General features: G+C 41.2%; 2 protein-coding genes across 3 annotated transcripts in view; both read right to left on the bottom strand.

Moving 5' to 3' along the window:
* The window catches only part of FBXO10 (F-box protein 10), a 68,466-nt gene extending 57,250 nt beyond the window's left edge, over positions 1-11,216 (bottom strand). Inside the window, exon 1 of the mRNA XM_059142020.1 lies at positions 11,099-11,216. The gene's annotated coding sequence lies outside the window, so the exon portion shown is untranslated. The remainder of the gene's footprint in view (positions 1-11,098) is intronic.
* Positions 5,253-15,577, bottom strand: TOMM5 (translocase of outer mitochondrial membrane 5). 2 transcript variants are annotated; one of them, XR_009346362.1, is made up of 3 exons: positions 15,360-15,577; positions 11,099-11,394; positions 5,253-5,495 (listed from the first exon to the last, which is right to left on the bottom strand). XR_009346362.1 is itself a non-coding variant. In XM_059142022.1 (2 exons), the coding sequence occupies exons 1-2, from the start codon at positions 15,478-15,480 to the stop codon at positions 11,360-11,362; spliced, it is 156 nt and encodes a 51-aa protein (XP_058998005.1). In that variant the 5' UTR covers positions 15,481-15,577; the 3' UTR covers positions 10,765-11,359. The 2 variants fall into 2 exon arrangements, 1 of the variants encoding a protein (XP_058998005.1); XM_059142022.1 differs by lacking the exon at positions 5,253-5,495 and having other exon boundaries at positions 10,765-11,394.
* Between the last annotated feature and the right edge of the window lie 288 nt (positions 15,578-15,865).

Here is a 15,865-nt window from a genome sequence, read left to right as displayed (position 1 = left end):
ACTTAATGGACTGAGCCACCCAGGCTCCCCATAGACCCCTGGATTTTGTAGGAGAATGTTAGCTATAGAAATCTAACATGAGAATCCTGTGAAAACAAAATTTTTGCACTGGACTGAGCTGACTCTTTGGTCCCATTGATTTCTCTCCTGGTTCTATAAAATGTATTTCATAAAAATGTGTTCCATCTGTTATTACCACATGATGAATTTGGTATTACAGATTCTGGATGAGGTCCAAGTGACCATGCAGCCGCTTTTCTTTATAAATTGAAACAAAACAAAAACCACCCTAAACCTAAAGCCAACAATTTCTTTTGAGCAGAGACACAAAGCTGTACACATAGTAGCCAGATAGAGTAGAAAGAGCACTCTGACTTGGGTCAGATCAGAACAGGGGTGGTTCCCGCTACAGTGAGCTGGATGATTTATCTTATTGATGACTGGCGAAGCTATGACACATTTAATCCTTTGAAAATTGTCCATTGTATGAAACTGGCAGTCTAGATATATGTCAATAAGCAATCAAAAAGCCTGACTTTCTGCATTTGTGCCAGCCAACATTGTTTTGGTGTTTCTATAGAACAGCTAAGCCCTTCAAGAGTGCAAGAGCAGCTCTCTCCAAGAGTGTGCTATCCACCATTAATGGCACAAGACTCACCTGTAATGTGGAAAATGATTTTAAATTGAAGTACTTAAATAAAAGAACATCATTTGTAAACTGCAGTTGGGCTCTCCCTTCTTTCTGCCTGCACCTCTTTTGTGTATGCCTCTGTCCTCGCACTTGCTGGTCTCCTGACTTCTCTCCTCCGTTAGACTAGAGAGGATGTGTTCACCTTTGCAGCCCAGCATAGTTGGTAATTATTGTAAAATGAATAGGTAAACATATAGCATTTCCTCAGCCATGTGAACTTCACTGACCTTACTTTACAGAAAAGTAAGGCTGTGTGATTTGTCCAGGGTCAATGTAGTAGATGTATCCTCCTTTTCGGACGCCCGGTTATCTGAACTCCCTACACTTGGGAATTCCCCATCCTCAAGCTTGCTGGGTAGGAATCAGAGCATGCCTTTCACTATAAAGGCTGAGATCCAGGTATTTTCTCTGCTTCTCCACGTGACCCTGACACTACAAATATTCCCTGGACTATGAATGGGGTGCCAGAGACAGCAAAGTGGAGACCTGGCATAATTCTCTTTGGTAAGCATGGCAAACACAGCAAGATGAAGTTCTTACAGCAGCACTGGTTGTCGTAAAACAACAGGGTTCTGGGCCTGTGGCTTTGGTTAGGTGGTGGCAGCTAATCCTCAGCAGAGACGGTGGCATCTTCACTGCACCAGACTGTGTTGAGTGACCAAGTAACCATGGGTGATGTTCCAGGTGCCTAGTCTCTGAGACCGATTCTCCAGGCCTCCTGATGATGCTAAATATCTATAATCCTTTCATTGAGTTCTTTTTCTCTCCAAATCTACCTAAACTGGATTTGGGTGTTTCAAGTTAAAAAAAAAAAAAAATCTGTCTCATATAGTCATATAATTAAGAGCAGAACTGAAGCTATTACCTAGGACTTTTAACTCCTGATGCTAGTGCTTCTTCCTAACACATAAATCCTTACCCTCCAACAACCCGTTTTTACGTTACATATTGATATCGTTCAATCACCATTTGGTTCACCAAGTTTATCCTTTTTTTTTTTTTTTAAAGATTTTATTTATTTATTTGACAGAGAGAGATCACAAGTAGGCAGAGAGGCAGAGAGCCTAATGTGGGACTCGATCCCAGGACCCTGAGATCATGACCTGAGCCGAAGGCAGCGGCTTAACCCACTGAGCCACCCAGGCACCCACCAAGTTTATCCTTTTTAATGCCAGTTGATTAATGGACATTTCAAACGACTGCGTGGTGAGCCAGCTGCCAGCACAAGTTTGAAATGCAGCAGTATCATTGTCAGTACAGCTGCTTATGTAATATTGGTTTTATTTGTGTGTGTTTTTGTCCTTTATAGACATAAGTGGAAAATGAACACACTATTACTAATGTGGCTGGGAAAAAAATGAAAATTATCAGACACGCTTAAAGCACATCTTTAGCCTTAGAATGCTTACTGCATTAAAGCCAGCTGTGTTTTATTTGTGAAGATAACAGTTTGAGAATGTTTCATAAACCATTTCATCAGATAGTGGGTTTATAAGACAAGGTGATTTTGTAATGTTTTTTCGTCTCTATATACATGATTTCTATGTGTTCGTGAACTTGTACAAGGCAAGTGGCACCACCTTTGTGTATCCATAATACTGAGTTCATGCAAGTAGACTGTAAATCACAACTGTGTTGTCTCCTATATGATGTCCATAATGCAGAACAGGGAAAAGACGTGGTGCTTTATTTTCATTTCTTACTGTAGACTTCAAGAAAATAGGTTAATGATGGTTGTTCTGGTGTAATTTGCAACTGCAGTATATACATTAGCCAGCAGATGTCAGGGTGTGATCTCTCTTAAGACTAAAGTGTGAGAATAAAATAAACAGGATTTTCTTGAAAGGACTGCAGGTTTTCTGGCTCCTCTATGCTCAACACACTTGGGTCACACTGGCCTTCTTTCTTCCTTAAATAGGCTTTAATACTTTTTCGAAGTCTCCCCATTCTTTTATCTGGCCAATTGCTAGTCATCCAATCTTACTTGATGAATCACTTCCTCAGGGAGCACTCCCGGCCTCCTCCCCAGGCCAACAGGTCAGGGCTCCCCTATTTCAAGTTCTCACAATTACCGCCGCATCAGCCTGCAGCAGTTTATAAAATATGCAATTATTGATGAAATTAGGTTATGTCTGCTTCCCCTGCTAGACTGTAAGCTTCTTCTTCTTTTTTTTTTTTTTAAAGATTTTATTTATTTATTTGACAAAGAGAGATCACAAGTAGATGGAGAGGCAGGCAGAGAGAGAGATAGAGGGAAGCAGGCTCCCTGCTGAGCAGAGAGCCCCATGCGGGACTTGATTCCAGGACCCTGAGATCATGACCTGAGCTGAAGGCAGCGGCTTAACCCACTGAGCCACCCAGGCGCCCCTAGACTGTAAGCTTCTTAAGGACATGTACCATGACTGAATTCCCTTCTTCATCACTCAGCAACCAGTGCCTGCCTGCTCCTCTGTAGTCACTGAATAAAATCTGTGCATGTGAACACCTCCACCAAACAGAATGGGAATTATTTTTCTGAGGCCTATACAAGAGGTATTGCCCAGAAAGCTCCTAATTTTTCCACCTCCAATCCAGCAGTCATTTATTCAGTCCCTTCTTTGTAAAGATTCTATGTGGGACAGAAAAACGTGAGATAGCTCTTGTATTCAAGTAGTCTTTCAGGAAGAGAGAAAAAGACAACAGAAACCTTATTTCCCCATAATAGCAATTCCTGCTATAGAGTATCCACGTTCAAATTCTTACTCGCTTCCAGTGAAGAGTCCCATCTGTGACTCAGCCCACCTTGGTCACAGTAGCTGTTAGGGACTTCAAGAAAGAATCCTTCTTAGTTTCCAAACCTTTATCCTAATCTGCCTGCCCAAACAAGTCTTTTAACAATACACTTTTCGTTTAAAAGAACAGCAATCAGACTCCCCGTTAGGTCTTCTCAAGGCTAAATACCTATAGTTCTTTCAACCGCTTCTCTCATGGCAGGCTTTCTAGTCATCTCTAGTACTCTACCAAACTCGACTCTGGCAAGCTGGCAACTCTTGAAGCTTCTGTCAGATCTGGAGACCTTAATGTTGTCATTTACAAATGCAACCTAAAATTGATTTTGTTTTCAGTTTTGACTCTTATTCCTAAATCAGTCCAGAATTTCAGAATTGGAAGAGGCCTTAAGGTCAACTCACTATGTGTTACCCAAAGCAGATCCTGGACCAATGAAATCACCTGAATGCTTTAAAAAAAATAGATTCTTGGGCTCCATCCACAGCCAATTCTAATTCAGTAGATTTTTTTTTTTTTTTTTAAGCTTCCCATGTGATTTGGTATGGAGCTTGTTTTGGAAAGCACCTCTGTACACAATGCCTGGCATTGCCTTACAGAACATACTCACTACCAGTGTTCTTTCCTGTTATACTTGAGCCTCTCCTGTGGCAGGAAGCCCACCACCAAGAGGTACCTGTGTATGAAAATCCTTCCAAACATTCTTAGTATGCATCCTTTGATTCCCAGGTATCTGACACCCCGCACACATTTACTCTTAAAACTGCACGTGAACAGATCAGTTCCTCATGAACAGGAAGACACATTTACCTTAGAGTCCCAACACACAAGTATTAAAAATGTGTTACTTTACCATCTTTTTTAGACACGAATCAGGAAGAAGGAAATAAATAATATTTGATCTGTATTAGCTAACACATAGTTTAGTTAAGAGTGCTTGCTGGGACACGTGGGTGGCTCAGTGGGTTAAGCCGCTGCCTTCGGCTCAGGTCACGATCCCAGGATCCTGGGATCTAGTCCCGCATTGGTTTCCTTGCTCCACAGGTAGCCTGCCTCTCTCTCTCCGCCTCTGCCTGCCTCTCTGCCTGCTTGTGTGCTTTCTCTCTTTCTCTTCCTGACAAATAAATAAATAAATAAATAAAATCTTAAAAAAAAAAAAAAAAAAAAGAAAAAGAAAAAGAAAAAAAAGAGTGCTTGCTAAGAGAAGTGTAGGCTAACATAAAGAAAAATATGTTGAACTCAATGCCTTTTCCCTCAACATTTTAATAGCAATCATTATTTCACTAAGCTAGTAACAATATTTTATTAGTAACTTTTTAGATTCAGTAGGCTTAAAATCTTACTTGCACTTTCATGTTCAGTGAAGATTCTTATTTGCTTGAAACCAATGAAAACAATGGTTATTATGAAAATTGAGTATAAATTTTAACTGATGTAAAGATGTAATAGTAAGCCTATTAAATTGTACTCAGAAGTATACTGAAGTTATATAAAAGCTGAAGTTTACAAATATGAAGATGAGCAATTCATTTGATCATTTCCTACATTCCCCTGCTCTAATTCTAATTTTTTTAAAGATTTTATTTATTTGTCAGAGAGAGAGAGGGAGAGCGAGCGAGCACAGGCAGACAGAATGGCAGGCAGAGGGAGAGGGAGAAGCAGGCTCCCTGCCGAGCAAGGAGCCCGATGTGGGACTCGATCCCAGGACGCTGGGATCATGACCTGAGCTGAAGGCAGCTGCTTAACCAATTGAGCCACCCAGGCACCCCCCCTGCTCTAATTCTTATCTACCACATTTCTTAAAACATTTTTGCAATATTTTTATTATTTTAAATTATCTATGTATTGCTTCTCTCCCATCGGCTCAAATGATTACAGGCAACGCAATTTGATTTCTGTGAAGAAAAGCATCTTATAAACTCCCCACTGCTGTAACACACACAGTAGGAGTCTCCATGTTTCCGCACTGTCCCATAAAAATTAGTCTTCAGTCTCCTGGTATCATGAACATATCTGCAATTGGAGATTTTCTTTCCTCCTAAATGAACATATAAATTGGGGGAGAGTAAGTTGTGGTAGTATGTCAGATGTGGTCCTAGTCAGACCATGCCATACATACTTAGTCGTGAAACCAACAAACTCTAATGTACCATCTCTTGCGCCAGCAGCCTGAAAAGCCACACACTGGTGAGATTTCTCCCTTCAGAAAACAAACAAAAACAAAATGAAAGGATCTTATTTTACAGAACAGGACCCTTTACCTCCATGGAAAGTAGAGGAAAAACATCTGGGGCATACAGAGGGCTTTAGAGCTACTGCTCTGCCACTCCCACTTTTGCAGTTGAACTCAGCAGCACTATTTTTCTTCTGTCCATCAGCTCCTTCCCGCTGTTTCCTCCTGATCCCTTTAGATGTTCTTGTGCATTATTTCAATCCCTCCCTGACCCTGTCATTTCACCTCAGCCATGTGGCGAGCCCCAAACCTGGACGAACCCACCTCTCCACCTTCTCCAAGCCTGCCTCCCTATCCTTACCAAACATATATTAAATGAAGGGAGACAGAGAACTAACAAAATAAATAAGGAAAAATACGTTAAGTGCCATTAAGAAAAATAAAGGAGGGGCTACGGAGCCTGTTTCTCCCTCTGCCTCTGCCTGCTGCTTTGTCTGCCTGTGCTTGCGCCTGCGCTCTCTCTCTAACAAATAAATAAAATCTTAAAAATAAATAAATAAATAAAGTTTTTGAAATAGTAACTATGGAAAAATCACATATCTTAAATATACAACTTGCTGGATTTTCACAAGATGAAACATCCTGTAATTTATAAAGGAGTTGGGAAAGGTCTCACTGAAAAAAAAATGCCATTAAGCAGAGACCTGAAAGAGAGGGAGTGAGACACTTGAAAATCTAAGGGAAGAGCACTCCAGACAGAGAAAATAGTGCAAAGGCCCAGAGGCAGCATGTCTAGTTTGTTTGAGGAAGCAAGGCCAGTATAGCTGGAATGCAGTGAAAGAGGGAAGAGTCATTAAAGATGATTTCAGAGATACAATGAGGACCAGATTGTACAGAACCTGTGGACACCCAGAACGACTGTGGCTTTTACTCTGAGTGAGATAGAAAGCCATTAGAGAATTTTAAGCAGGAAATACAGTTTAAAAAAAAAAAAGAGAGAGAGAAAGAATTCTGAGGAATGAAGCCTAGGGTCCTTTATGTTAGACATAAAGAGGTCCTACAAAAGAATCTGAAGAAGAGAGGTTAAGTGGGATAGAAAGGGGGGAGAGAGGAAAAATGAGGAAACTAGTGTTCTGGAAGGTCTGCAAGGCGGTTACAATAACAAAACAGTGTGTTGTGTGCTACAGACAGAGTGAGACAGGTCAGTGTTAACCTTGACAAGAGCAGTTTCAGAGGATCACTGGAGATGTAAACCTACTGGGATTGGGTTCAAGAGATCACCAGAGAAAGGATATGAAAATAAACCACTTTACTGAGGCCATTTAAATATGAAAGACAGCAGAGAAATGGCATGGTAGGTGGGGAGGGGTGAGGATTCAAGAAGACTACAGTGGATGTTGTGGTAAATGACCCAGATCTCAGCTTTAGGACCAAGGTACTCATTCCCCCAGCAACTAAGAGATTTGGCTGCTGACAGTGCAAAGCTGCACTGGTTTACATATTGTCTATGGCTGCCTTCACACTGCAGGAAGAGTTGACAGAGTGCAGAGCTCACAAAGTCTGAAGTGTTTACCATCTGACCTTTCACAGAAGGTCAAAATGTCTAGCTGTCCTATCTACAACACTCTGGTGCCTGATCTTATAGGTAAAGAGATATGCTTAGTCGAGCAAAGGAGGGGGGAAGTTCACATTCCCCCCGCTTTTTTTAAAGTTGTTTTTGGGCGCCTGGGTGGCTCAGTGGTTAGGCCGCTGCCTTCGGCTCAGGTCATGATCTCAGGGTCCTGGGATCGAGTCCCGCATCGGGCTCTCTGCTCAGCAGGGAGCCTGCTTCCTCCTCTCTCTCTCTCTGCCTGCCTCTCTGCCTACTTGTGATTTCTCTCTGTCAAATAAATAAATAAATAAATCTTTAAAAAAAAAAAAAAAAGTTGTTTTTTAAAGGATTTTATTTATTTTTCAGACAGAGAGAGAAAAAGAGTGAGCGAGCGCGCACAAGGAAAGGGAGCAACAGAAGAGCAGGCAGAGGGAGAAGCAGGCTCTCCGCCAAGCAAGGAGCCTGAAGCAGAACTCAATCCCAGGACCCTGGGATCATGACCTGCGCTGAAGACAGATGCCCAACTGAGACACCCAGGCATCCCTAAACGTTCACGCTCCTATACTTGTTCTTCCTTCCAAATCTAGCCCAAGTTTGCCCAGCTGTAAACTACTGAATATACTGTAACTGAAATGCAAGCTTACTTCTCCGAAGAACTTCAAAGAACAATGATTAAGCAGTTTAAAAAATGAAACTCAGGGTGCTTGGGTGGCTCAGTGCATTAAGCCTCTGCCTTCGGCTCAGGTCACTATCTGAGGGACCTGGGATCGAACCCTGAATTGGGTTCTGCCCAATTGGGCCTGCTGCCCCCCACCCCTACCTGCCTCTCTGACTACTTGTGATCTCTCTCTCTCACTCAAATAAATAAATAAAATCTTAAAAAAAAAAAAAAAGAAGAAGAAGAAAGAAACTCAGTGGTAGCAGGAAGAACACTAACCTAATTGAGGAGCAAGATTCTAAGATCAGACCCCTCTACAAAACCTGTTTGTGGGTTAGCATTTTCTCAATTATCTGCATTTCTTTCTATGCTCCATTTTAAGTTTACAAACCTCAAATCTGCTATGGTTCTTTACTATTTCACATCACACATTCAAACCAAATATATACACAAGGCCAAATGTTTTCTGATGTACTGTGTCCAAATTGTTTATTACAAGTATTAGATACCCCCCTACCGAATTTTAAAAAGTCAGCAATAAAAACTGCACCATCACATTTTCCCTTATTCTAGCCTGAACATATGCTAGAATCCAGGATAACAATCATACAACCCAAGAAAAGCACTTAAAGATAGGATACAATAAATAAAAAATTAAAAGCCCCTAAATCTTGGACAGCTACTATTTATTAGCTACCAAATCTTCCAGAGTCTCAAACTCCTCATCTGGAAAATTAACAATTATTAGTGAGTTTAAGTGTTTGCTAATGTTGAAGTCTGTATACAATTAGAATATAAACATGCTATCTCACAACATCTGAAAATATAAATGAAACCTACTAATGCAGTGAATGCTAGCACAAATCACTTCTAATCACCTTCTACCAAACACTAACCATTAACAATAAATAGCATTTGGGGCGCCTCAGTGGCTCAGTGTGTTAAAGCTTCTGCCTTTGGTTCAGGTCATGATCCCAGGGTCCTGGGTTCGAGCCCCACATTGGGCTCTCTGCTCAGAGGGGATCAGGTTTCCCCCTCTCTCTGTCTCTGCCTGCCTCTCTGCCTACTTATGATCTCTGTCGAATAAATAAATAAAACCTTAAAAAAAAACCCACAATAAATAGCATTTACCAAATGTCAGGCACTGCACTCATGGCTCCACTTGTATTCTTTTACTTTATCCTTACACATTCTGAAGTACACAAATGTTCCCCCCACGCTAATTTTACAGGTGAAGAAAATGAGATACAGAGGTTCGGTTGCTAAAAGTCCTCCATCTCCTACGTGTTGGAATCAAGACACAAAATCACATCTGCTTGTCTTTAGAGCCAGTAACTGTGACCATGGTGCTATATAACACACCTCCTTAGGGCAGGAATGAATATAAATTACCAAAATGAAATACAGCATCACAGGGTAAAAATACATGCTATTTGGGTAAAGATGGGTAGATCACCTGCTTCCACTGCCTCCTGAAATTCCATTAAATGACAGCAAAGATTTTCATCTTTTTTTTTAAATATTTTATTTATTTATTTGACAGACAGAGATCATAAGTAGGCAGAGAGGCAGGCAGAAAGAGGAGGAAGCAGGCTCCCTGCTGAGCAGAGAGCCCGATCCGGGGCTCGATCCCAGGTCCCTGGGATCATGACCTGAGCCGAAGGCAGAAGCTTTAACCCACTGAGCCACCCAGGCGCCCCAAAGATTTTCGTCTTAAGGCATAAATCTAAAAGAACGGAAAAAGAAAGGAGATAATAGCAGCAAAAAGCTAGAAGCTGGAAAGCAGATGGACAATTAAATAACATGGTAGCTCCAAGAAAACATCTGGAGTCAGCAGTAGAAAAGCAAAACAAACAACCCAACTTACATCAGAGAATCCCTATAAGGTTCAGGAACTGGTGTCTTCCACTACCTTTGGAAGTAGGAGCAAAGGGGTAGACACTACAATAAGGACTGGTGGAAGATTTAAGTACTCATAATGCTCTCTGCAACTCTATGTAGCTAACTAAGCAGCCTCTTTTGCCCACCTCCCTCCCCAAATTAGACATTTGTTTTCTGAAAAGGGTAAAATAGAGGGTTCTCTGGATTGGGGATGCTAGGCAGTTATGAGCAGAGGTACTGTACTCAATACAGAGACTCAAATGCATTCCGGATGTGAGATAAAGTAAACAAGATACAGAAAAAGAGATCCAACATGGGAGAAGAGCAAAAGGAATTCCTGGAATTGCCAGTGAGTGGAGATCACAGAACACAGCAGTACACCTAAGGCACAGGAGACCACAGTCCAGACTGGGACAGGTCAGAAAGCTCCAGGAAAGACTTATGTGCCAAGATGAAATAGGATGCCTAGTGAAACTGAACACTGAGATCAATTTAGATATATGGCAAAGGGTCTAGTTGATTTAGTTTAAGCTTATAGAAAACAAAGCCGAGGAAAAATAAAACTACGTACAGGAAAAAAGAAAACAAACAGCATTTAGAGTCATCATGAAATTGATCCACACAAAAGCACACTAAGTACATCGGAAGGAAGAAGAAATGAGAAACGGTAAGAATGACGTAGGTAAGGAAAGAGTCCTAATCCCTCCACACATGGAGAAATCAGTAGACAATGTCTAAAAAGAAAAATCATAAAATAACAATACAATCATGCTATTCAGAGACATGAAGGTAAATACCGACACAATTAGCTAAAAAGAGGTGACTGCAGTTGTATCCGGGAAGAATGTTAAGGACTGTCCTCTTCCCCCAATAACTTTAGAGAATGGACATAAAACAACATTTTTTCCTTTGGTGGTGGTACAGATGGATTCCCAGCATCACGGAGCAATGCTGCCTTTCACAAAGACTGCTTAACAATAAAATAATGTCAGTCAACCCTTCAGTCCAAAACAAGAGGAACTCAATTTAATGTAGTTTGTAATAGTTACAATATTAAAGAGGTCTGCAGCAAAAAGCAGGTTAAGAGAAATAAAATCCCAGTTTTTTCCTTAGTCGCTATTTTAATTAAAAATATAGACTGATGGTCCTGTGCTCAAGTGTTGTTGGGGCTGTGTGCTGGCTTCTGTAAAACAAAACTAATCATAAGGAATTCTTCAACATACATACTCCAGGCAGAAGTAAAAAGGTAAACAGAAATGACTAACAAGACAGTGCTATTGTACACATAATTCCCTTATAATTAATACTTGCTAGAAAATGGACTTTGACATTACTTACAATTATATCAACATTCACAGAGGCTGAACATCACAGGCATATGGGTGTTTTATGACCCAAGATGTCTTTACTTCCCAAGTAGTTTTAAATTTTAGCTATGAAGGTCAGTCACCAGAGCCGAACTTGTTCTTAACAAGTAGAATTTTTATGTCCGTTCAATCCAAGAGTCTCTTACATATTTCTGGGCCTATTCATTTGAAGATAGGAGTAGAAATTGTAGCTGGGTTCCTCATATCATGCATTCACATGGGGTGCCCATCTTCATATGCTGTCCAATTTCTTTAGGATAAAAGGTGCTGAAAGAAAAATAAACCCAGAATTTCAGATCTATTAGCCCACAAGTTACATTACGGAATTTATAAGACGGGGGAGGAGGGGTGTCTTACAGGTTTAGTTCACTACATTTTTAAAATGACTCCAAATTATGGCCAAGCCTCTCCCTGCATAACTTAGCAAAAGAATAGTCATGAAACTCTGACTATTTTAAGGTTCATTCTTACACCATATACAATCTTTCCTTTAGGTAGTTCTCTCTCTTAGGACCACTAAAAGTAAATTCAATCCTCCTTCAAGAGACCGTACTTTTTACTTTGGGTGATTTAACTGTCAAAGAAACAAAATGCTAGGAGAAACAAACTGGCATTTTTTCACCTTTTTAAATATATTTAAGAGGTGCCTGGGTTCAGGTCAGTAGAATGTCCAACTCCTGATTTCAGCTCAGGTCATGAGCTCAGGGTCATGAGATTGAGCCCTGCATCACACTCCCTGCTCAGCAGAGTCTGCTTGGGATTCTCTCTCCCTCTCCTTCTGCATCCTGCTCCTCAAATAAATAATTAAAAAGAAAAACCCATAATCTCACAAAACAAACTGAGGGTTGCCGGGGGGAAGGGGGTCGGGAGAGGGTGGTGGGGTCATGGATATTGGGGAGGGTATGTGCTATGGTGAGTGCTGTGAAGTGTGTAAGCCTGGCAATTCACAGACCTGTACCCCTGGGGCTAATAATACATTATATGTTTATTAAAAAATTTTTAAAAGAGAAAGAAAAACCCACATATTTGAGAAAAGCAGAGGGTGGGAGAAAACAGCACTGCACTGGGGAAGCAGAAGAGCTAGACACAGATTTTGGTTCTCCCACTAATTAGCTATGTATCACTTATGCAATCCAAATCACATTATGATACAGGCCTACTTTAGTTCTTATAAGGGTCTACTAGGATACAAACCGAAATGGCTAGAAAATAAAAATATAGTCATAGGGATCTAATGAAGTGTTATTATTGTCTGTTTGAAAGTGCTATCACTAATCACTAAGATAATGCAAATTAAAACTACAATGAGATACCACCTAACATCCATTAGGATGGCAACTAACAAACTGTTGGAAAGAATATGGAAAAACTGGAACCCTGGAGCACTGCTAGTGGGAATGTAAAATGGTACACCTGCTACGGATCACAGCATGGTGGGTCCTCAAAAAATAAAAAATAGAGGTATCTGCATATTCATGTTATAGCAGCATTATTCACAGTAGCTAAAATGTAGAAACAATTCGGATCCAAAGATGGATGAATGGAGAAGCAAAATGTGGTATATGATGGAATATTATTCAGCCTTAAAAACGAAGGAGATTCTGACATATGCTACGACATGGATGAACCTCAGGACCCTATGCAAAGTGAAACAAGCCAGTTACAAAAAGACAAATACTATTTGATTTCACTTCTATGAGAGCCTTAAGAGATGTCAAAATCATAAAGTTTCAGAGTTACAAGATAAAGAGCTCTGGAGATGGATGGTGGTGATGGTTGTACAACATTACAAATGTTTTTAATACCACCGAACTGTACACTTAAAATAGTTAAGATAAATTTTGTTCCATGTAGTTTACCACAATTTTAAAAATTAGATAATAAAAGGGGCCGAGACCAAAAAAGCTGCCAGAAGGATCCCCTTTCTCAATACACATACTAAAGTAATGAAACATACTGTTGATATTAAACTGAAGATACTGAGATCTGCTGAAAGCTGACAAAGTAGAAGTATGTCCAGATATTTCTAATTCTTATCAGATGAAAAACGGTAACACCCATCAAATGAATGGATAAACAAAATGTGGCATATCCACACAATGGAATTACTTGGCAATAAAAAGGAAATACTGACACCTTGAAAACATAATGCAAAGTGAAACAAGCTAGACATAGAAGGTCATATATTCTACAATTCCTTTTACATGAAAAGTCCAGAATAGGCAAATCCATAAAGAAAAAGTAGATTAGTGGTTGCCAAGGGAAAGTGAAGGGGAAAATGGGGAATGATAGCTAATGGGCATGGTGTCCACTTTGTAGGTAAAGAAAATGTTCTGAAATGCATTAACTCTGACTATACTAAGAATCACTAAATTACATGCTCTTCATTTTTAAAATTTTTCTTCTTTATTTAAAAGAACTTTTAATACTTTATTTATATTTATATACTTTATTTAGTACTTTATTTAGAAGTATAATTGACATACAGTATCCTACTAGTTTCAGGTATATGTCCTAGGGATTCAATATTTTTAAAACGATCCCCACAGTAAGTCTAGCTACCACACAAAGTTAATACAGTATTGTCTATATTCTCTATGCTGCACATTGCACTCGTGACTTATTTCTCTCACAACTGGAAGTGTGTACCTTTTAAACCTTTTCCCCTATTTCAATATCCCCCACACTACTCCCCACTGGCAATCACCAGTCTGTCGTCTGTATTTATCACTCTGTTTCTATTTTGTTTTTGAAGATTCCACATATAAGTGGAATCATATGGTATTCATTTCTCTCTGACTTATTTCACTCAGCTTCATAGCCTACAGGTTCATCCATGTTGTTGCAAATGGCAAGATTTTTATGCCTAAGTAATATTCCATTGTATATACATACCGCATCTTCTTTGCCCACCTATCAAGAGACACTTAGGTTGAACTGTACACTTTAAATTGGTGAACTGTATACTATGTGAATTACACCGTCATTTAAAAAGTGGTAATGTGGGACAGTATTCTGTATGTTTGGTTTTTTTAAAAGAAAATCAATTCATATGAGATACAAAGATTGAAAAGAAGTAAATATTTTACTGGCAGCTAAGTCAACAAAAAAGGAAGAGGAGAAAGCTGGGAGTTGCAAAAAGCCGTTGAAGGAGGAGAATTGGTGTTTCTGTTCAGCAGGGCTCCCTCTCCTGGGGACGCAGGGTAATACCATAGCCAGGGACAGGGTACCAGGCTTCAGTGAGCTCTGGCCTAGACCCAATTTGAGCCTTCTACGGGATGACCTTGGTATGGCCTTCCTTTATTTCAACCATCCCAGCCTCTCCACCCAGACTTGTCAGCAATACACTGCAAGGTGCAATGAAAAGAGTACTGAAAGGAGAATCGGGGACTGGGGTACAGGTCACTTCTGAGATTCGTATCAGTAAAACTACATAAGTGACCTACAAAGCTGCACCCCTCTCTAATATTCAGTGTCCCTTTAAACTCTGATATTTTGTGTTAAGACCCCCTTTGAAAGGTGAGTTCTCATTCGCAAAAAATGATATACAGAATGCTAAGCCCGGCCTCCCTCAAAGCGTTACCGTCAAGACCAACCAGCTAACTCAAATAAGCTTCTGCCGAACGTAAATTCAAATAAAACTTCAGCTATTATTATTAATCCTACAGCCTACTTCTTTCTTCTCATTCCTTCAAAAAAAATTTTTTTTAAAGTAAGAAACAACTATTTACTTCACCCTCTGTTCAAGTAAGCAAAAGAAGCAAAACCTTGTATTTCAGAGAGATCAGCACTGAAGGAAGGAAACCTGGTATTAAGAGCTCTGGAGTCTAGACCAAGAACATTCACTGAATCGCTGAATGACCTTGAGCCAGCCATTTCTCTACTCTAGCTCTCAGCTTCGGTCGGCAAAACGAGGGAGCTGCTCGGGAGGGGAGCCGAGGGGAGTGCAGGGGAGGGGATAATAAACCCTGAGGCTCTTTCAATTCAAACGCTCTGATCGCAGGGCGAGGCGGGATGATCACCCTCGCAGTCCCGGCCACCGCGTGTACTTCTGACCCTGACCCGCAGACCCTAAGTCGCGCCTGCGCCCGCTGATCTCGATCCCCATCTCCCACTCTCCCCGCGACGACTCAACTAGCTCAGCTCGCGGGCCCCCCGAGAACCAGAGTTGGGTGGGGGGCGTCCGCGAGCTCCCCGCGGGTCTCCTGACCGCAGCCTAGAAGGACACTCACTGACTCGCAGCAGGGCCACATAGATGAGGAAGTTCCGTATGGACGAGAGCACATCCTCGCGCATCTTCCGTTTCATCTCCTCGGGGTCCAACTTCGGCGCAAGGCCCTCGATCCGGAACATCTCGGCTTTGCCTCCCCGGCTTCCAGGTGCCACGCTCCGCTCTCCTCAGAGGCTGCCAGGCACCCGGAACCGGCCCCATCCCATTTCCTGTTCCCGCCCGTCGTTTTCGCGCGCGGCGACGGGGAGCTGCGAGGGACAATCCTCATTCGTCCCAGAGGTTCTGCAGCGGGCTGCCTGAAGGGGGCGTCGTAGTCTCAGCCACGCAGGACTCCGGTTCTTCCAGGCTGTTGAGTAAGCTTTGTCTTGAGCAGGGCGCGGTGCGCTGCAAAATGCTTTTACGCCTTGGACGGGGTGATGCTCGAAGACACCACCATAAATAACAATAGCTACAGTTCTGTGCACGGGTTAGATATTCAAACCTTCATTTCCTAGATGACAAAGCTGA

Source organism: Mustela lutreola, chromosome 12 (genome assembly GCF_030435805.1).
Source record: "Mustela lutreola isolate mMusLut2 chromosome 12, mMusLut2.pri, whole genome shotgun sequence".
Taxonomy (NCBI): domain Eukaryota; kingdom Metazoa; phylum Chordata; class Mammalia; order Carnivora; family Mustelidae; genus Mustela; species Mustela lutreola.
Note: the sequence above shows the minus strand (reverse complement) of the source record. Positions and strands in the feature narration are given on the sequence as shown.

Coding starts and splice junctions, on each gene's coding strand:
- TOMM5 (XM_059142022.1), bottom strand. CDS start 15,480: ATGTTCCGGATCGAGGGCCTTGCGCCGAAGTTGGACCCCGAGGAGATG. Junction 11,395..15,359: donor TGTGGCCCTGCTGCGAGTCA/GTGAGTGTCCTT, acceptor TTTTTCTTTCAG/CACCTTTTATCCTAAAGAAA.